Source organism: Hyla sarda, chromosome 5, assembly GCF_029499605.1.
Source record: "Hyla sarda isolate aHylSar1 chromosome 5, aHylSar1.hap1, whole genome shotgun sequence".
Classification (NCBI taxonomy): domain Eukaryota; kingdom Metazoa; phylum Chordata; class Amphibia; order Anura; family Hylidae; genus Hyla; species Hyla sarda.
Genome location: NC_079193.1, coordinates 215,248,244 through 215,269,972, shown reverse-complemented (window position 1 = coordinate 215,269,972; position 21,729 = coordinate 215,248,244). Strand labels below are relative to the sequence as shown.

The 21,729-nt window shown below is 40.9% G+C and overlaps 1 protein-coding gene across 6 annotated transcripts in view; it reads left to right on the top strand.

The window, feature by feature from the left end:
• F13A1 (coagulation factor XIII A chain) overlaps positions 1-21,729 on the top strand; it is a 151,408-nt gene that overhangs the window by 5,171 nt on the left and 124,508 nt on the right. For 2 of the 6 annotated variants that reach the window (XM_056518479.1, XM_056518478.1), the window contains exons 2-4: positions 535-740; positions 6,996-7,151; positions 13,671-13,859. In XM_056518479.1, coding sequence (XP_056374454.1) covers positions 7,007-7,151; positions 13,671-13,859 — 334 coding nt within the window. In that variant the 5' untranslated portion in view covers positions 535-740; positions 6,996-7,006. Of the gene's footprint in view, positions 1-105; positions 217-534; positions 741-1,681; positions 1,721-5,190; positions 5,306-6,995; positions 7,152-13,670; positions 13,860-21,729 lie in introns of those variants that run through there. The other 4 variants (XM_056518483.1, XM_056518481.1, XM_056518484.1 and 1 more) reach the window with 4 other exon arrangements.

Below are 21,729 nucleotides of genomic sequence, written 5' to 3'. Positions count from 1 at the left end.
TATCTATCTATCATCTATCTATCTCATATCTATCTATAATCTATCTATCTCATATTTATCTTTCTATCTCATATCTAAAATATCGAAAAAGCCAGTGTGAGACTGGTGAAACGTTGTCTATGCACATGATAGAATAAAACCACCCTTTTCTTTGCAACTTGTGGAGTGCTGCATCATATTTTACTACTGTCTGGATTGAGGAACCGACGGACCCAGGTTCCAGTTATGCGGGCACCCCTAACCTCACTTTTTTTCTGGATATTTGTTGTGCAGTTTTTATTTGCTTTGTATCTCATATCTATCTATCTATCATCTATCTATCTCTCATATCTATCTATCTCATATCTATCTATCTATCTATCCCTAATATCTATGAGTAAGAAGAAACAGACAACACATTGGTTACTCCTATAATCCGTTCCATGTCAGAATATTGTGTGCATCCAATTAAACACAACCACCTAAAGTATTTACAAGTAGAACAACAATTGCTCTGTTTGTGTGGCACTAGTTGTCATCTGTTTCCTGTTGCAGGCAATGGCCACATTATTCTTAGGACTGTTTTGAAAGCAGCTGAGACATGTGATAATAATTAGTCATCTGGAATGGGTGGAGACCCCAGAGAGGAGAAACCAATGAGGCCATGGTGGGAAGGGGGAAGCTACACTAAAAAGAGAATTTTACAAGACAGTGTTAATTCTTACAGCAGAAAAATTCTTACGCACCCAGTAGAAGACAAGGTATGACCATGCTTATACTATTCCTATACCTGCAGCCAGGAATATCTTCTAAGCTTATCATTTACCTCTAATTATATACTGACAAGACTAACTGGGGTAATCTACCTCCTACTGTAGAGTACACCAATATAACAAGTCACTAAGCAGCTAGTGGCCCATAGAAAAACACAAGACTACAGACTATGTGGGGGAGATTTATCAAAGGATTCAGACTGTTTTTTCCTGTCTAAATTTGTCGCACAGAAAGTCGCAGTCTAAATATGTGCGACTTTACTGCGACTTTTGCTGTAGAGGATTTTTAGAGCATGATGCATGCAAGTCTATTTTAGTCGGAAATGCATTGGAAAATGCATTGGTGCTGAATTTATCAAGTGCGACTTTTGTGCGACAAGTCGCATCTGCCCAAAATACGCTGAAATGTCAGACCATGTTGGAGCAGGTCTAAATGCAGTTTAAGCTGTAGACCCTGAAGTCTGAGCACAGAATTTATCAAGGGCTGTGAGACCTTTGATAAATTAGGAGCACAATAGACAGGAGACTACCACATACGCTGGTCTATAAGCATGCCCAGAATACACTAGATTAGGAAATGTCCCCCCGTGTGTTTATAAAGTGTGTGGACCTTGATCTTTTCTTTTACATTCTTTTCTAATTTTTTTCTAATATATAATTTATTCTTATATATAATGGGAACATGAATTCTGGCAATATCCTCTTCCTTTTCAAAAATGTGTGTGGCATTTAAAGTGTACAGTATAATATGTTGTTTTAAAGCAGAAGCGACACACAAGTGTCTTAAGTCAGAATATGGGGGGAGATTTATCAAAACCTGTGGCAGAGGAAGAGTGGTGCAGTTGCCCATAGCAACCAATCAGATTGCTTCTTTCATTTTCCACAGGCCTCTAAAGAGGCCTGTGGGAAATGAAAGAAGCAATCTGATTGGTTGCTATGGGCAACTGCACCACTCTTCCTCTGCACAGGTTTTGATAAATCTCCCCCATGATGTCTATATATAAAGAATATTTACAGCCATTGACATATATTGATAAACATAATACAGGTCCAGACTACATGCCCCCCTAAATTAAATCAGGGTGTCTGTTCTGGAGGTAGTGACCACATAACCAAAATGACCATGACAACTTAACTTGACTAATAACCTTTTGACCTACTTAATGTTTTTCTTCCACATTTATGTATATAGTGCATAACCATTATGTAAATGAAACATTATACATCTTTCTCATATACGTAATGAGGGACATTTATCAATGTTTGCTTATGTATTCTTTTTTTTAGTAATTTTTTCCGTACTTTTTAATTGCTTATGTGTGACTTATTTATCAACTGGTTTCAGCCTGTTGATAATTTTCTTTCACGTAAGCAATTTTTCCTTTTTTTATTTTGGTAGTAGCTTTTCTGCTCCATGTTTGAGCTGGAGTAAATTTAGTAAATTTTTAACCCTGTTGTGACTTTTTTTTGCGCAGTTGCGACTGTCGCAGTTAGTAAATACCTGACTACCCGTAGTCCATTTTAAAATTATTACTACGTAGTAAATTTTTGGAAAACTTGCTTTTCTCGCTTTCCAGTCAAAATGTCGCGCGAAAAATCGCGTAGTCGCAGTTGCGACAATTATAGTAAAGAAAACCTGACTAAACCGTTGATAAATGTCCATAAATATCGGTTTGCTGTGAATGAACGTGGACAATGTTGCTCATATGTGTCTGTACATAGCCAGTCCTGCTATCATGATACAACTATATCTACTCTAGGTAGTACTGTTTAAGATAACTATGACAACAACTGTGTCAGCTTGCCGTCTGAATATAAATGTTTTCTTCCCCGCACACTAAACTCTTAAAGGGATATTCCAGGTCAAAACTTTCTTTTATATATCAACTGGCTCCGGAAAGTTAAACAGATTTGTAAATTGCTTCTATTAAAAAATCTTAATCCTTCCAATAGTTATTAGCTTCTGAAGTTGAGTTGTTGTTTTCTGTCTAACTGCTCTCTGATGACTCACGTCCCGGGAGCTGTGCAGTTCCTATGGGGATATTCTCCCATCATGCACAGCTCCCGGGACGTGACATCATCATTGAGCAGTTAGACAGAAAACAGCTAATAACTATTGGAAGAATTAAGATTTTTTAATAGAAGTAATTTACAAATCTGTTTAACTTTCCGGAGCCAGTTGATATATATAAAAAAAGGTTTTGCCTGGAATACCCCTTTAAGGCTATGTTCACTCAATATGTTTCTCAGTATTTTTGCCAAAACCAGATTCGGAACCGAGACAGTAAAAGCTGAAACTCTTTCTATTATAGTTTTTCTCTGTGTTAGTTCCACTATTGACTTTGGTTAAAAATGTGTGAACATAGCATGAAAATTATAAGAAACTGAAACACACTTTATTTTAGAAAGTGGTAGAACTCTTCTCGTTTACAGTGAATGCATTTTATTTACATACAGAATATAGTTAACTTTTACAACAGCCTATCTAGCTAATAGCTAACTTTTACAACAGAAAAGTAAATTTGGCATAAATTAAGGCATTTTCCTGTAGAATTAGTTATTGAATTAGTCATGGGATTCATCGATCAAAGAATCAAAGCAACAAAAAAAGAGGATTTACTCATGCACTTTCTAAAGCATTTTTTGTATACATTGACCCCTCGACCTACGATGGCCCCGACATACGTTAATTTCCACATGCGATGGCCTCTCAGAGGCCATCGCATGTTGAAGGCAGCATCAACATACAATGCTTTTTTTATGTCGGGGCCATCGCATAAACGGCTATCCGGCAGCGCTGACTGCTTCAGTTGCCGCCGGATAGCTGTTTACGGTGCCCCGTGAGCTCCGGTGATGTCTCTTACCTGTCCTCGTGGCTCCAGCGCGTCCTCTTTGGGATCCCCTGCATCGTCAGCGCTCTCCATCGACGTCATCATGTCGCTGCGCACGCCGTCCCGTCATCCAATAGGAGCGGCGTGCGCAGCGACGTGATGGTGGCGACACAGAGCGCGGATGCCAGGGAAGCAGAGGCCTTGCCGGAGCGTCGGGGACACCTCGGGGACGCGGCGACAGCGATGGACGGCGACATCCGGTGCAGCGGTGACGACCGGTGACGGCCCGGAGCGGCGGGGACAGGTGAATATAACTTCCTTTAATAGTGGTCTACAACCTGCGGACCTCCAGATGTTGCAAAACTACAACACCCAGCATGCCCGGACAGCCAACGGCTGTCCGGGCATGCTGGGTGTTGTAGTTTTGCAACATCTGGAGGTCCGCAGGTTGGAGACCACTGTCCTATACTTTACATTGCACGGATCCCTCAACATGCAATGGTTTCAACAAACGATGGTCCGTTTGGAATGGATTACCATCGTATGTTGAGGGACCACTGTACTTACAAAGGTCTATGGTATGAAAAATGCCCCAAACTGGGTGAAAAAAATGAACCCCCCCCCCCTTCCAAAAAAAAGAACTGTCCTCAAGGCATTTTAGGTACAGTGTTTTATACATCCCCATTGATTCCTAGTAAGTTTAAGCTTGAACGTTCCAGTGTAGTTTCATTCAGTTCTCCTGAAAATCTCTCTGACCAATGTAGCTTGAATTCCTTAAATTTATGAGAAGATAGTTACTGCCTTTTATTACAAGAACAGATCTTTCTTACGTCACCTCACATGCTCAAGATTTAAAGAGCGAGGAACAGTTTTAAGAAAAGTGCAAGAATGATGCCCCCCCCCCCTCAAAAAACATATAAAAAGCACCTGAACTATTTACTGAAAATAAATGTAATATGTCAAAATCCTATGATACATATTTATATAACTTTCTGAGAACTTATGGCTACAGAATATTTGCAGAAATCAGTAGTAAATCGTTGGGTTCTTGTAGTTACATTCACACATAAGCTACACAACAAGACAACAGCTGGTGACAGTAAACTTGTCTTCCACACAGTTGTCCATCCAGTATATATCTTCACAGGTAGACCTACAAATTGTGGCATTTCTCCAGGCTCATTGCTGGTTATTAAAACTCCCTATGTGTAGCACTGGTGCCCTATATCCATATCACATGTTGTTCCCTCTGTGCCCACAATGGTTTCCTCAGGTACTTTGACTCTCTAGTTGTCCCATCAATATTGAATCAGGGAGGGTTAGGTGACTGTGATCCCCATAGTTTTGTAGAATAAAATGGGAATACTAAGGAAGATTCAACTCCCTTGTTTGACTTTAAACAGACCATTATAATGAATGGCTGATCATTCCGTTCAAGAATACACATAGGAGATGACCAAAACCCTTATTCATTGCTTGATATAAATAATAACTGTGTGAACGTATCACAATCCATGACAATTCAGACGGAAAATAAAATGAAGCATGGTTGCATCGTAGAACATCTGGTGCAATACCATTACCCTTTTCTGCATTTATTTTTATAGGTAATCATTGCTATGTAAGATATAAGGTACTATGGCTCATGACAGTGTTACACCCAGCTTTCCTTGGATGAGATGTGAACTTCCATAGACAATCAGACAATCTTGCAGAAGTATAGTAATCCCGACCGCCGTTTCAGTTTCTGTCTCACTACAAATGCATACTATATATATATATATATATATATATATATATATATATATATAAAACCAAAGATTAAGTTCTGTATTCTGTATATATATATATATATATATATATATATATATATATATATATATATATTCTCCTGTTGCTATATATATATATATATATATATATATACAGTACAGGCCAAAAGTTTGGACACACCTTGGACACACCTTCTCATTCAAAGAGTTTTCTTTATTTTCATGACTTCATCAAAACTATGAATTAACACATGTGGAATTATAGACATAACAAAAAACTGTGAAACAACTGAAAATATGTCATATTCTAGGTTCTTCAAAGTAGCCACCTTTTGCTTTGATTACTGCTGTGCACACTCTTGGCATTCTCTTGATGAGCTTCAAGAGGTAGTCACCTGAAATGGTCTTCCAGCAGTCTTGAAGGAGTTCCCAGAGATGATTAGCACTTGTTGGCCCTTTTGCCTTCATTGGGTTCAGGTCCGGTGACTGTGGAGGCCAGGTCATCTGGCGCAGTACCCCGTCACTCTTCTTCTTGGTCAAATAGCCCTTACACAGCCTGGAGGTGTGTTTGGGGTCACTGTCCTGTTGGAAAATAAATGATGATCCAACTAAACACAAACCGGATGGAATAGCATGCCGCTGCAAGATGCTGTGGTAGCCATGCTGGTTCAGTATGCCTTCAATTTTGAATAAATCCCCAACAGTGTCACCAGCAAAGCACCCCCACACCATCACACCTCCTCCTCCATGCTGCACGGTGGGAACGAGGCATGTAGAGTCCATCCGTTCACCTTTTCTGCATCGCACAAAGACACGGTGGTTGGAACCAAAGATCTCAAATTTGGACTCATCAGACCAAAGCACAGATTTCCACGGGTCTAATGTCCATTCTTTGTGTTATTTAGCACAAACAAGTCTCTTCTGCTTGTTGCCTGTTCTTAGCAGTGGTCTCCTAGCAGATATTCTACCATGATTCACACAGTCTCCTCTTAACAGTTGTTCTAGAGATGTGTCTGCTGCTAGAACTCTGTGTGGCATTGACCTGGTCTCTAATCTGAGCTGCTGTTAACCTGCGATTTCTGAGGCTGGTGACTCGGATAAACTTATCCTCCGAAGCAGAGGTGACTCTTGGTCTTCCTTTCCTGGGGTGGTCCGCATGTGAGCCAGTTTCTTTGTAGCTCTTGATGGTTTTTGTGACTGCACTTGGTGACACTTTCCACATAGAATATGACATATTTTCAGTTGTTTCACACTTTTTTGTTATGTCTATAATTCCACATGTGTTAATTCATAGTTTTTATTCCTTCAGTGTGAATCTACAATTTTCATAGTCATGAAAATAAAGAAAACCCTTTGAATGAGAAGGTGTTTCCAAACTTTTGGTCTGTACTGTATATATATATATACAGTATATATATATATATATATATATATATATATATGTATATATATATACACACATATATATGTATATATATATATATATATATATATATATATATATATCAATTACATTAGTCTGCAGTATGTTCCTACATTTTATTTATTAATGCACTCCAGAACAATATATATCAAATATATCACAAAGGACCTTTACTCATTGTATGATGGTTTGTAAAAAGCTGATTTTTACTTTTTAGTTTCTGCCATAATGTCAGCGTCATTGGAAACTACTTCTAAAGATAAAGCCTATAAAGGTCGATTATCAGTCCCACGAAATGTATCTAATGCAGATGAAGATGAGATCCCTCTTATGGAAACATTTGGGGTCGTCCCAAGAACTTTTGAGAAGAAGGGTAAGTAAGAAAGTCCTGACAGTTGAACTTTGGAGCAGAACATTCTTTCGCACATAAAAGAAGCCATACAGAAACATCTTGGAATATGTTACACATACTGTAGAAATATCTCCTTACAGATTGAACAAAATTACCATAATGGAACATGCCTTGTTTTTTCAATAGAAGTCATGATACTTGTAATACATGAAGTACCTTATTTATGCAGCTGGCACCAACCATAAGAAGAACCAAGAGGTCACAATCACTGGATCAGTCTTCCACTAATCAGGGAAATACAACATCTGACATAGTCCTATTCATGGAGGTCATACACACATTATACATGGAAAGTTTGGCATATAGGGAAGTTTTTTTGTTGCTGACTCACTTGTGTGTAACCAGTGATTATATATAACTTTCCTGAGAATCAGAAGGTCATCATTTATAGGAACAGTTAGTCAACAGAAGGGCTGAATGTTTTAGCTTTCAAATTAATAATTTTGTAAGGGAGCTCATGTGTATATTTATATATATATATATATATATATATATATATATAATATACATATATATATATATATATATATATTTATATATAGAGAGAGGGATAACAATAATCTTATATAGCACTAACATATTCTGCAGCTCTACAATACAGAGGTGCATGCTGAAGCAAAAACAAAAAAGACATTATATTGTAAAAGATGTATTAAAGGGGTACTCTGTCGAAAAACATCTTATCCCCTATCCAAAGGATAGGGGATAAGATGTTTGAACATGGGGGTCCCCCCTCTGGGGACCCCCACGATCTCTGGCCCGGCAGCGGCGGCATCCGGAACACAGAAACTTGGAGCTTCTGTGTTCATGATGTCATGCCAGGCCCCCTCCATTCATGTCTATGGGAGGGAGTGATGGCTAATATGTAGCCGTCACGCCTCCTCCTATAGACATGAACAGAGGGGGCGTGGTGGCTGTAGTCGCCAGTCATCTGGCACAGAGCAGAGTTCGCTCCTTGCACGGATGACAGGGTGCCACACCGGAGATCGCAGGTGTCCCCTGTGGTGGGACCCCCGCGATCAGACATCTTATCTCCTATCCTTTGGGTAGGGGATAAGATGTTTTTCACCGGAGTGCCCCTTTAAATGTTCAAAATGGCGCTATGTAGAAGGAAATTGAGAGCACATAAATGGAGATATTTATCAAAACTTGTGCAGAGGGAAAGCTGGCTAGTTACTCATAGCAACCAATCAGATCACTACTTAAAATTATAAAAAGGCCTCTGAAAAATGAAAGCAGCGATCTGATTGGATTCTATGGGCAACTAGTCAGCTTTTCCTCTGCACATATTTTGATAAATCTCCTCCAAAGTACTTATTTTAATGGTCTGACCTTCATGCTAAATAAGGTAGCATGCATAAATATGCCATAACCAATCATCCAGCCAACATATATGTGTGCACTGATACAAAGTGCACATGGTGCATGAAGTGTGTGTGTGTGTGCAAGGGGGGGGGGTACTGTTAGAGCAATGGGTTTTCACTAAATATCGGTGATAAAATTAAACAAAGTCAGTTTATGGAAGATGATGGGTCTGTTTAAAAGGATGTGTTTAAGGGAGAACCTTGAAGGGATTTTCCCACAAAGTAAAGTTGGTCAGATCAGAAGATGATCGTCATAGCAAATACACAAATCACAAGTATGACACAATACATGTTTAATAGCTAAATATTCTGGCTTTGTGAAACATATCTTAACTAAAATATTTTTTTTAATCCAATAGTACGTTTTTCCAGATCAAGTAGAGAAGTAGATTATATGATTACCGTATTTATCGGGGTATACCACGCACCGGCCTATAACACGCACCCTCATTTTACCAAGGATATTTGGGTAAAAAATGTTTTTTACCCAAATATCCATGGTAAAATGAGGGTGCGTGTGTGCGCGTGTATACCCCGATATACCCCCAGGAAAGGCAGGGGGAGAGAGGCCGTCGCTGCCCGCTTCTCTCCCCCTGCCTTTCCTGGGGTCTAGAGCGCTGCTGTCGGCCCTTCTCACCCCCTGGTTATCGGCGGTTATCGATAGCCAGGGGGAGAGAAGGGGCAGCGGCACCCATTGCCGGCGCTGCTGCCCCGTTGCCTCCCCCCATCCCCGGTGGCATAATTACCTGAGTCGGGTCCGCGCTGCTGCAGGCCTCCGTCGTGCGTCCCCAGCGTCGCTGCTATGCACGGCGCGGCGCACTGACGTCATGCGCCGCGCCGTTCAGCGCATAGCAACGACGCCGGGGACGCACGACGGAGGCCTGCAGCAGCGCGGACCTGACTCAGGTAATTATGCCACCGGGGATGGGGGGAGGCAACGGGGCAGCGGCACCGGCAATTGGTGCCGCTGCCCCTTCTCTCCCCCTGGCTGTCGGCGCCGCTTCTCTCCCCCTGGCTATCGGCGCCGGCACCGATAGTCAGGGGGACAGAACGGGCAGCGGCCCCGATAACCAGGGGGTGAGAAGGGCCGACAGCAGCGCTCTAGACCCCAGGAAAGGAAGAGGGAGAGAAGCGGGCAGCGACGGCCTCTCTCCCCCTGCCTTTCCTGGGGGTGTATCGGCGTATAACATGCACACAGACTTTAGGCTAAAAATTTTAGCCTAAAAAGTGCGTATTATACGCCGATAAATACGATATTTAAAGTTGAGAAAAAATATAGAATCACCTTACAATTTGAAATCCAATGCTCCTCTGCACACGTTTTGAAAAATCTCCCCTAAAGTGCTTATAGGCCCTGCAAGCCATGTTGAAACAATGGAAAGGATTATAAATCTTCTTCAAGACAGAACTCCAACACAGGGTATGGTTAAATGGGTACTGTCACTTTAAAAAAAAACTTTTGACATGTCTCTGCAACATGTCAAAAGTGTTTTAAACGGTCGGGGCCTGAATGTTCGGACCAAGACCGATAGCTAGAACTTTCTGGGAGAAGAGCAAGCTAAGGAAGACAAACTTACAATGTATGTCTATTGGATTGTTTCAGTCAATTGCACTTTTCTCCCCACTTTTCTAACAATTGGTCAGGTTCTGAACACCCAAACCTTGACTAATCAAAACTTTTCACATGTCTCAAGCAAAGACGTGTCAAAAGTTTTTTAAAGCTTTTAAAGGATTTGTTCCTTTTCCAATTGTGTGTAAAATGTTATGCAAATACAAAAGGAAAATGATGATATAAAAGGAAAACATACAGGTAGACCAAGGAAGATGTCAAAGTATTAGAATAAGAAAACTAAATGGATATGCCTGAAAAATAGAAAATGCACAGATATAAAAAGGTGCAAACAGAAGTCAAAGTGTACAACATAACTATAAGAAGTCAACTGCTGAATAATATAGGATTTATGGGAAACGTATAGAAAAGCCAAACAAAAACCAAACAAAACCTGCACTAACACTTAAATAGAAGAAAACAATGTTACAGTGGGCTAAAGAGAAGCTATTATGGAGTTTGGAGAATTGGATGAAGTTGATAATCAGTGATTTAAAGGGGAACTCTGCTGGAAAACTTTTTTTTTTTTTAAATCAACTGGTGCCAGAAAGTTAAACAGATTTGTAAATGACTTCTATTAAAAAATCTTAATCCTTCCAGTACTTCTTAGCTGTTGAATACTACAGAGCAAATGCTTTACTTTTTTGGAACACAGAGCTCTCTGCTGACATCATGACCACAGTGCTCTCTGCTGACACCTCTGTCCATATTAAGAACTGTCCAGAGTAGGAGAAAAATCCCCATATAAAACATATGCTGCTCTGAACACTTCCTAAAATGGACAGAGATGTCAGCAGAGAGCACTGTGGTCATGATGTCAGCAGAGAGCTCTGTGTTCAAAAAAGAAAATAATTTCCTCTGTAGTATTCAGCAGCTAATAAGTACTGGGAGGATTAAGATTTTTTTAATAGAAGTAATTTACAAATCTGCTTAACTTTCTGGTACCAGTTGATTTAAAAAGAGTACCCCTTTAACACCAACCTGCATTGGCCAAGGAGATTATGTTGAATCTATGATTTTATTCTTATGAAAATGGGAATGGGATTCTGCTGCACAGAGCACGCTATGTAAAATCCAAAGATTTCAACAATTCAGGTTTTAACAAAAGTTTATGGTAGATGATTAGGCTCTATCCAACAAAGCCAATCTGTAAGCCCCCTTCATTTAAAAAAAATAAATAAATTGAAGCAGCTGAATGTAGAAGATTAGTCATCATTAGTGAAGTCCATGCCTAGAAGAATTCGTGTCAGTGTAAAAGCCAGAGGGAAAAAACAACAAAGTAATAACTGGAATTTTTTGTTGTTATTGTTGATTCAACAATGTTTTCCTCTCCCTGATCTGGAAAAAACATATGCCATTTATTTAAATAATTGTACTTCATTTGTTTGAAGTACATTTAATGAAGCTAAAATACTCTGGCTGGATACAGGATCCCTCACCCACATGGACCTAGAGGAGCTTTTCTCGATTTTGGTATTTGTGTTTTTCAGTGTATGCTCGCTTCTTTTCCAATATTTTTTACATTTGATACTGGATTAGGGTGCATTCTCCTAACCTTTTCACTCTCCGGCAGTTGGATCCGGGGGAAGCTTGTTACTGTACCCCTGCCAGATCTAAGCCCCATTCATTCCAATGAGTCAACCAGAGTTAGCTGGTGACTCCGGTCAGCTCATTTTTGACTGTATCCGGCTTCTGACTTGGACTGACACCACAGCAGACCAAGGTTTTCAGTCTTGGTCAAAAGCCGGATATGGTTGGAAAAATAAGCCGACTGAAGTCACTAGCTGATTCCTTTCAGCTCATTGAAATGAATGAGGTACAGCACAGATCGGGCAGGTTATACGAAAGCAGGCAATGTTCAAATTATGCCAATGGATCCAGCATCCGGAGAGTAGAAACGTGATGTTAATGCACCCCTAGATTGCTTCACCGTATATTGTTAAGCAAACAATTTTTGCAGCTTTTGTGCATTTTAAATGGTTTTGTCTGTGCATGTATAGATATATGTGTAATGCTTTTCAATACATTTTAATACTATGGATGTTCAGTCTCTGTTTTAGACATGCTGGCTAACACTTAATTTATATTACTTGTGATGTTTCTTAAAGGGGTACTCCGATGAAAACCTTTTTTCTTTTAAATCAACAGTGGCAGAAAGTTAAACATATTTGTAAATTACTTCTATTAAAAAATCTTAATCCTTCCAGTACTTATTAGCTGCTGAATGCTACAGAGGAAATTCCTTTCTTTTTGGAACACTGATAACATCATGAACACAGTGCTCTCTGCTAACATCTCTGTCCATTTTAGCAACCATGCATAGCAGATGCATAGCAGATGTATGCTCAGGGCAGCATGGTGGCTCAGTGGTTAGCACTGGGGACTTGGGTTCAAATCCCACTAAGGACAACAATAAATAAAATGTTATTATTATTATTATAATAACGTCAGCAGAGAGAACTGTGGTCGTGATGTCAGCAGAGAGCTCTGTGTTCAAAAAGAAAAGAATTTCCTCTGTAGTATTCAGCAGCTAATAAGTACAGGAAGGATTAAGATTTTTTTATAGAAGTAATTTACAAATATGTTTAACTTTCTGCCACCAGTTGATTTAAAAGAAAAAAGATTTTCCCCCGAGTACCCCTGTAAGTTTATATTGTATTGTAAGCCAGGATATTCGACTATTAAACATTTATGTATTTGTGTAAGTGCTATGAAGTAAAAAATGCTGGGTGATCATCCTCTAAGTATAAAGAATTCTTCTATAGGTAATATCTGGATTATGTATTTAATGTATGTGCTATCAATGGCACGTCAAAATGCGTTAAATCCAATTTTATAGTATAAATAGTTTTAACATGTTGATTTGTAAATTTTGATCCTTTGATAATTTCTAGAGAAAAGTAGAGAAAAGAGAAAGGAAAAGATACTTTTTTTTACTACACCATAACTTACGATTGTGTACACTAATCTCTGTTAGTTGTGCTACCAGTAGTGTATTGCATCAATTGATCCATTACAAAACCTCTCTGGTTCCATCAATAAAGAGCATAATATTCTCTAAGATGCTCAATACTGATGCAACCCACTATGTAAATATATGGATAGTCCTTGGGGAAAATAAACAAATTAAAAAAAGGGAATATTTCCTACAATTGTCCCATGTAGCGCCTACGCAGTGTGTTTCACAAAGCTGTGTATTCTTTGATCAGCATACACATATTGCTACACAGTGAGGGTTGGAGGCGGAGCCACACATCACAGTCATGTCGGCACCACACAGCCCACCTCTAAACCTCACTGCACACCCAGTGCGGTCATCAGGTAGCCCTGTGTGTATGCTGATAGGAGAATATGCAGCGATTCTGTGCAGCATGAAATACGTTGTGTATGTTCTACTGGGGACCATACCCTATAACTGAAAATCCTCAACTCTCTTTAAGCTGGCATTCTAGTGTCCATTAATCATGACATGTTTTTAGATGACAATAATCCATTATATTCCTATAGATTACCTGGAAGTTGAAAATGTAGAGCTATTCAAGCAGCAATATGGAAAAAATAAGAAAGAACATCACACAGATAGATATTTCAACAACAAACTCATCATACGGCGCGGACAGACCTTTGATATAAGGATTGACTTTAATCGACCATATAACCCAGAGAAAGATCAGTTTTGGGTGGAATATGTTATTGGTAAGTAACAAACAAGATGATATAAGTTGATATTGACTTGTTTTCAATTAATTTCTATTACTGGTTTAATTACTTTTATTAGTAGTGGTTGTGTTATGGACAGAAGCCAGCACTACCAAAGACAGAGACATCTTTGTTCTAAGCATCAGGCATTAATTGAATCACCATACCATCTAAGGAGGAGAAACCCTTTTATAGAATCAAGTAACACTTGGAGAGCAAAAGTCAACTTGGATTGTGTGACAACATTCACATGACAACAAACACCAATTGTTTATGTACATCAAAAAGAACTTCTTTGCAGCTAATTGAGTCTCAATTAGTCTAGGCAGCCAAATGACTGAACTTTCTATGTTGTGTTCATACACATGGCGAATGATTTCATGTATATTGCCACATGATCTCTTCCTCAGACATGAAAAGATGTCATCACACAGATTTACTAGAACTATTGGATATGTATTTTGAGCCCATCTACCCGCCAGCATTTTAGGCTGTTCATATATTCTTAAAAAAAGAACAAAGAAAGTTCAAAGGAAACCTGACAACATTTTTAGGAACCAAACCCCTCTGTGGCATTGTACCAGATGAAAATAGGTTTATAAAAATGCCCCTGTATTGCTCGCCGTGCAAAGCGTGTTAACCCAAATAACGTCCACGAGGATGTGGTCTATCATTTAGCTCTTCGCATAAAAGAGTGAGGTCCCCAACAAGCCATATCCTCTACCTCCAGGCCTAAAGGCACCTACAAGGATCCAGGTTTAAAGTCCCCAATTGCCAAAGCTCAGGGTGCACTAACAATGCTCCTCGCATTCACCTGGGTGTTGACCCAAGTTTCAACCAAGGAGCCAACAAGATGGCAACCCTACCGAAGCAGGGAGTCGGTGTTGCAAGAAGGTGTGGAACCTGATAGCCACACACACCTCCCCTAGACTAACCCAAAAGGACACCCTACCCTGATCAATCCTAGTGAACAAAGAAAACACATAAATGTGGCACAATGACAAAAAGACATAAATAAATAGATGGTGCAGTGCAGTACTGCCTGGTCATCTGGCCTGATCAATAAAAATGTCTCCGACCCTAGCCAGAAGACCAGAGATCAGGGGGTGAAAGTTTAGCAGTGCCCATGCCAACACTCAATGGGAACCACCATCCAGTGAGATCAAGTCCCTCGGCTCTTCACCCCCGGGCCAATGACCAGACTCAGAAGGAACAGGTCTCATCAGGGCAGCCATTGAGCTGGCCTTGGGTCTCAAATAATAACCAATAACCAATCTTAGCCAAAAGGCCAAAAAGCGATGGCTTGGCATAGTAATCCCATGATGTTTTAAGGCCCTAAACATTTATGTGTATGCATTATACTATATTTAGAAGTTGCTTTCCTTATAGAAATGAGTTTCTTCACATACATTTTCACATGGAGCATTGCATTGCTTGGAGGACTTCAAACACCAGTTTGGTTTCTTCAAGGAGACACCCTAGACCCCCCCCCCCCCCCCAGTTCCCTGTGACATAAAAATCTGCAGCTTATTTCCCTTTGCCTGGTTGATAAATGCATACATTGTTAAAATATGTTGTTAGTACAACTAGACCTGGCCTCGCATTGGCTGTACCTAAAGCAGCACATAGACTAGTGTTCAAATATGCATTAAAGGGGTACTCCGCTGGAAAACCTTTTTTTTTTTTTTTTTTAAATGAATTGGTGCCAGAAAGTTAAACATAAGTAATTTACAAATCTGTTTAACTTTCTGGCACCAGTTGATTAAAAAAAAATGTTTCCCAGCGGATGTTATACTATTTCTACACGTACATTTTTGTTTAATCACTAGTGATTTCTCTGTCTTTAGAGCAGAGCTGTCATGGATTGAATTGCAAAATCTATATATAAAATGATGTTTGAAATCAAGCAGTAAAATTAAACATATTAGATTAGGTTATATAAGTGACTAATGCAGTCCAACAACCTGCTCCTACAGAGCTAAAGATTAGTAGTAATGTCTCTGTAGAATATAATAGTCCTAATAATGACAACAAGGAAATTGTGTGATTAGATCTTATAATGTAACCATCATTCTTTGTTCTAATGGCGACATGCTACAAACATCCATAAATAATACCATAGCTAGTGTTCCTCTGTTGTAGTCTAGAGTTAATAGTATACTCAGTATCTGCATAAATCTCAATAAAAAAAATGGCAGCCTGGCTGATTTATAAAGAATGTATGTATTAGCTTAAGCAGTAGAAAATCATTATAAGCCACTTAGTCATTGGTAGACACCCAAAATGCAATAGGCTTTTCTAAAAAGAGAAAATTCCATGCTGCTCTTTTTTGTTTTGACTGAAGCAATACTTTGTAATATGATTATTGTGGCCAGAGGAAATGCATTGCAATTGGAGCTTCAGTAGATAAGTACCCTTAGCGATATTCTAGGACTGTACATCTTAACTCCGTCAATACTGACCAGCCTGACATACTCTAGGTACACCATGCATTGTCTAAATCAGTGGTCTTAAACTATGGCCCTCCTGATGTTGCAAAACTTCAACTCCCAGCATGCCTGGACAGCCAATGGCTGGTCTAAATAAACTAAATCAACCTACTGGGACTTTGCTGTGCAAAATGGAAATTCCCATATAAAATTGTATTACTAGAATTGTTCATACTATAAGTAGGAGTAGTCTGCGGCCAGATGGTAAGTAAACAGGTTCTCAGGTATAGAAACACTGGGGGAGATTTATCAAAACTGGTACAAAGGATAAGTTTCCCAGTTGCCCATAGCAAGCCAATCCATTGTATCAGATGAGTGATTCATTGGTCACATGATGCATTCCACAATTATTTTATATGCAGAAACTAACAGAAGGCTGTGGGGAGTTTCCCTAGTCCCCTCCCCCCCCCCTCCCTCCACTCTTCAGTGTACTGTATCCAGGGGCACTTTAGGTATAGGTGTAAAAGGTACCAGGCTTCCAGTTGCGGGGGCACCCTGGCAGCAGCAATGCTTCCAACTTTATTTATGTCCCAAGGATTGTTGAAAGGTGTGGAGCAGCAAGCAGCCACCATTGTGGTAGATGCTCTTTCTGAGCAAGCCTTCAGTGATGTTATAATCATGACCAGATACCTGGTCTGCAGATCATAGAAACAGATGGTCAGGCTGCAGATGAGAGCTCCCACATGAGCATAAGGAGAGGTGGGGGAAAAGGTATATGGGACAGTGTGTGTGAGAAAGAGGGGGGGCATAAGCAGGGCTCAAGTCCTGCAGGAACGCATGGGAACTGAGTTCCTGCACTATTTCTACAGCAGGAACACCGTTCCCATTAGCAGGACCAGTCCTTGAGTGGAAATCTTGGGTGAGTTCCCACATTTTTTTTCCCCCAGGACCTGACCCCTGGGCATAAGGATATTTGTGTGTGAGATATGAGGTATTCTAAGCAATAGGAAGACATAGAAGCAGAGTGAGAACTGAGGGAAGGGTGGTGGGGCATAAGGTAGATTGTATGAGAAACATGGGGTCAGAGAGGGCATCTGTGTGAGAAACGGGTACATAGAGGGCATCTGTGTAAGAAACAGGAGGATAAAGAGGGCATCTGTGTGAGAAGCCATAGGATACAAAAGCCATCTGTGTGAGAAATAGGGGACATAGAGGGTATCTGTGTAAGAAACAGGAGGATACAGAGGGCATATGTGTGAGAAACGGGTACTAAGAGAGCATCTGTCTTTGAGTAAAAAGTCAGAAAGAGGGTCATGGGACAATTTGTGAGAAAGAGGGGGAGATAGAGACAGTCTGTATGAGAAAGAGTGATTGGGTCCAGGGAGAGCAACGCCATGGAGGTATGCTGGAGCTGTGGCATGCTTGTTAGTTGTGTGGGGTCCTTTGCAAGGCATAATTAGGGCACTATCACTCTGTGGGGTATAAAGGGGCTTTATTGATGTATGGAGCCATGCCCTCACTGTCAATTTTGCCCTTGGCTGGGGTTGCAAGAAAAAGATCGACATGTCGGGTTGCCTGGATTTTGCTGCATCACAACTACTGTAAGTGAATGTTTGTGATCCACAAGCGGTTGGACCTTGACTCAATATTCGCAAAAAATGTATTCCCTTTTCACTTACCAAAGCTGTGATGCAGCATGATATACGCAGAAGCACATAGTGGTTTATGGTTGAGGAACTCCTGTCATGGCTAAAATTGCAGTGTGGTACTAGCCTTGAAGCATACCTGTCACTTTAAAAAAATATTGATGTGTCGTAGTATTAGCTGAAAATAAACTGCACAGCCCCTCTGTCACTAAGACCAAGATGGTCCCATAGACTTATATCATGCAACCACCTTGGTCATGTGACGAAGAGCCAGGAGAGAACGCACTAAGGATGCACTTCTCCCAGCTCCTTCTTGTGATGAGTCAGGGTCTGAACACCCAGACCTTGACAGATCAAAACATTTGATATGTCTCTATGCTTCTGGCTTGACACAATACGTATCTGTTACGCCGAGCGCTCCGGGTCCCTGCTCCTCCCCGGAGCGCTCGCGGCGTTCTCCTCTCTGCAGCGCCCCGGTCAGACCCGCTGACCGGGAGCGCTGCACTGACACTGCCGGCGGGGATGCGATTCACATAGCGGGACGCGCCCGCTCGCGAATCGCATCCCAAGATACTTACCTGTCCCGGTCCCCGGCTGTCACGTCCTCTCTAGGGCGCGCGCGCCAGCTCTCTAAAATTTAAAGGGCCAGTGCACCACTGATTGGTGCCTGGCCCAATCACTGTAATTAACTCCCACCTGCTCCACGCCTTTATAACCTCACTTCCCCTTCCCTGCATTGCTGGATCTTGTTGCCTTGTGCCAGTGAAAGAATTTTTGTGTATGTCCCAAGCCTGTGTTCCAGACCTTCTGCTGTTGCCCCTGACTACGACCCTTGCTGCCTGCTCTGACCTTCTGCTACGTCCGACCTTGCTCTTGCCTTGTCCTTCTGTACCGCGCCTGTCTCAGCAGTCAGAGAGGTTGAGCTGTTACCGGTGGATACGACCTGGTTGCTACCGCCACAGCAAGACCATCCCGCTTTGCGGCGGGCTCTGGTGAATACCAGTAGAAACTTAGAACCGGTCCACCGGTACGGTCCACGCCAATCCCTCTCTGACACAGAGGATCCACCTCCAGTCTGCCGAATCCTGACAGTATCTCAGTTTAATTCTCCAATATTATTAGATTTACACGTTTCGGTGTTTGGTTTATGATGCAGTAGGCTCGGTAAACAATTCATAAACAGGGCTTTAGGATGTCAGCGCAGTTCAGATATAAATTCAGACCTTCTCATAATGTTTTTCTGTGCACAGTGCAGATTTCTTCCCTTTAAGGCTTGCAAATGCTTTAAAGATTTGATCAGGTGCCATGGAAAGATTAAGTATATTTCATATTTACCAGTGTTTGAAAATATACTTCAGGGAAGTTGGCAGCTAAGATGCTTTTTTGGCTGCCTGTGTTTCCTTTTCGCAGCCCTATGATAATTGTGTTATTCTACCATTAACCTTACATTGTCGTTTCCAATAGTGAAAATCATAAAAGAACATTTATTGGTAGAAAACCTGAAATAATAAATAACTGGTCAGATAAGAGAGATTTGCATTGTGCGAGCTCAGATCGCAGTTACACAGCTAGGATATGTTCACACACAGTTTTAGGTCCCATCTTTTACCTGCAAAAAACAGCCTTTTTGTCTTAAATAATAAAATGTGTGCATTTCTAGCCATGTTTCCATTGAACTCAGTAAGTGAAAAAAAAAAAAGGTTAATCTTTTGAATAAAGGCTGTTTTGTGTTAAAAAAAAAAAAAAAAAAAAGAATGCTGAAAATCGATGTGTGAACATAGCTTTACGTGGACGTTTGGGTCCACATATGTCCAGAAATCCAGAGCCACCCTAACATCAGAAAGCCAAATGCAACAAGCTTGATAAATTGTACTTGGTATCCCATCCGCTGCCCCATAGCCTAAAATAAGGCATAGCACCTGACCTATGGATGACCTGACATAGTTGCCATCTGGCTTGATTGCTAAAAAACAAACAAAAAAAAAACATCTGCATATTATGGTTTTATGATCATGCCACATTGCCAGACTTGTGTGAACCCAACCTAAGTTTCTTGTTTATGTTTGACAAAGACATGGGGCCAGTTTTATCAATCTGTCAGAGCCAAACACTGTCTGTTTTTTTCCAAAACAACCAATCACAGCTCAGCTTTCATATCGAAATTAGCTCTGGTAGTGATCTCATTATAGACCTGATGAACACTTGATGGACAGCTCCATCAAGTCAACTGTATAGGCATCTGTGGTGACTAAAGGGTGGCATGTTTTGTGGGGTGTTGTGACTGTGAATAGAGTGCATTACACCAGGAGTGTTAACCGCCACACTACCAAGGTGAAGTTGTAGCTGGTGCCAAGCGTCAGGTAAGAAATCACAGACAGATGTTACAATGAGAACAGTTCAGTTTTAATGCAGTCTTAGTTGAAGAAAGAAGTAGAGAATCACAGTTTCTTCTTGGCACTTTGGGACTTGTAGTCCTTTATGATAAACATGTGACTTGGGCTGATCTGAACTTGACTTAGACAGACTTGACTTAGCTAGACTTGACTTGACTAAACTGACAGACATAGACTTGACTAGGTTAGACTTGATTGATGACAGAGTAGATGACAAAGACATAGAGAGAAGAGGTGGCTGCCACCAGCCCAGACTTACACATACAGGGTTCCAAGGTTAATTCTTACCGGCTACAGTGAACCTATTTGGACTGGAGTTGCCAGAGGCTTTCACTCACGTTATTCCTTTGGTTGCTATGGGGCCTGTTGGCTTTTTGACTCTTCTCCCCAAAGCAAAACTTGTCTGAACTTTAAGTGGACAGACAAACTGATTTGCAGGATTCGTATGCAGGAAGTCAGTCACTCAAGAACAGGTAGACTCGAAGAAAGAAATTGAACATGTCCCCATTAGAGGTATGGGGCAGGTATACTAATGAGCAGGTTCGCCTTGCTCTGCCTGGACTAAACTACTAGCTAATTAGTTCCTCCCTGTCTAGACAGACCTGCCTGGAGCAGGCCAGGAGGCCCTGATTGGCCAAAGTGCTCATGTGATTCTCTATGCATCAGAGGAAATTACAATTGCATTAAACAATGGAAATCACATTGCAATATATTATGCAACATAAGACACTTAAACCTGAAGCTGTGGGTCGCGGCAGACACAGTAAAGTGGCATCCACCTGACAGGGCAGGTAGACAGGTGTGTTCCGCACCAGGACAACACACAGCTTTAAAGGAGATATGTGATAGAAATCTTTTAAATTCCCCTGTGCCTGGCTGCAAAAACTAAAAAAATTAATTTTAACTCACCTTCCTACGTTCCCCCGTTGCTCTGCTCGGGCCAGCTCCTTACATGACAGTGTGCTCAGCCTATCACCGGCCGAGGCGGGACATCGCTGTGGCCGGCGATAAGCTGACTGCAGTGTGACATTCAGAGGATAAGAAGCACGGAGCCGAGCAGCGCCGGAGGAACGGGACGCCGATACCGGAGCAATGAGGGAATATAGGTAGGTGAGCTAAAGTTTCTTTTTTTTAGTTTTTGCAGCCCGGACACAGGGGAACTGAAAAGATTTCTGCCGCATATCTCCTTTAAGGACCTATTAGACTGCCTGATGCTCAATGTAAGTGAGCATACTGTAGATCTCATTGTTTACAAAGCCTATTCATGGTCTGAGTGTAAGGCAGGCAGGGACACATAAATGATCACTAGATCATGCCAATGACACACAGATAAAAATTACCCGATCAGAACTAGCAATTTTCTCATTCATCATGTGATCGCTGGGCCATTTACATAGTG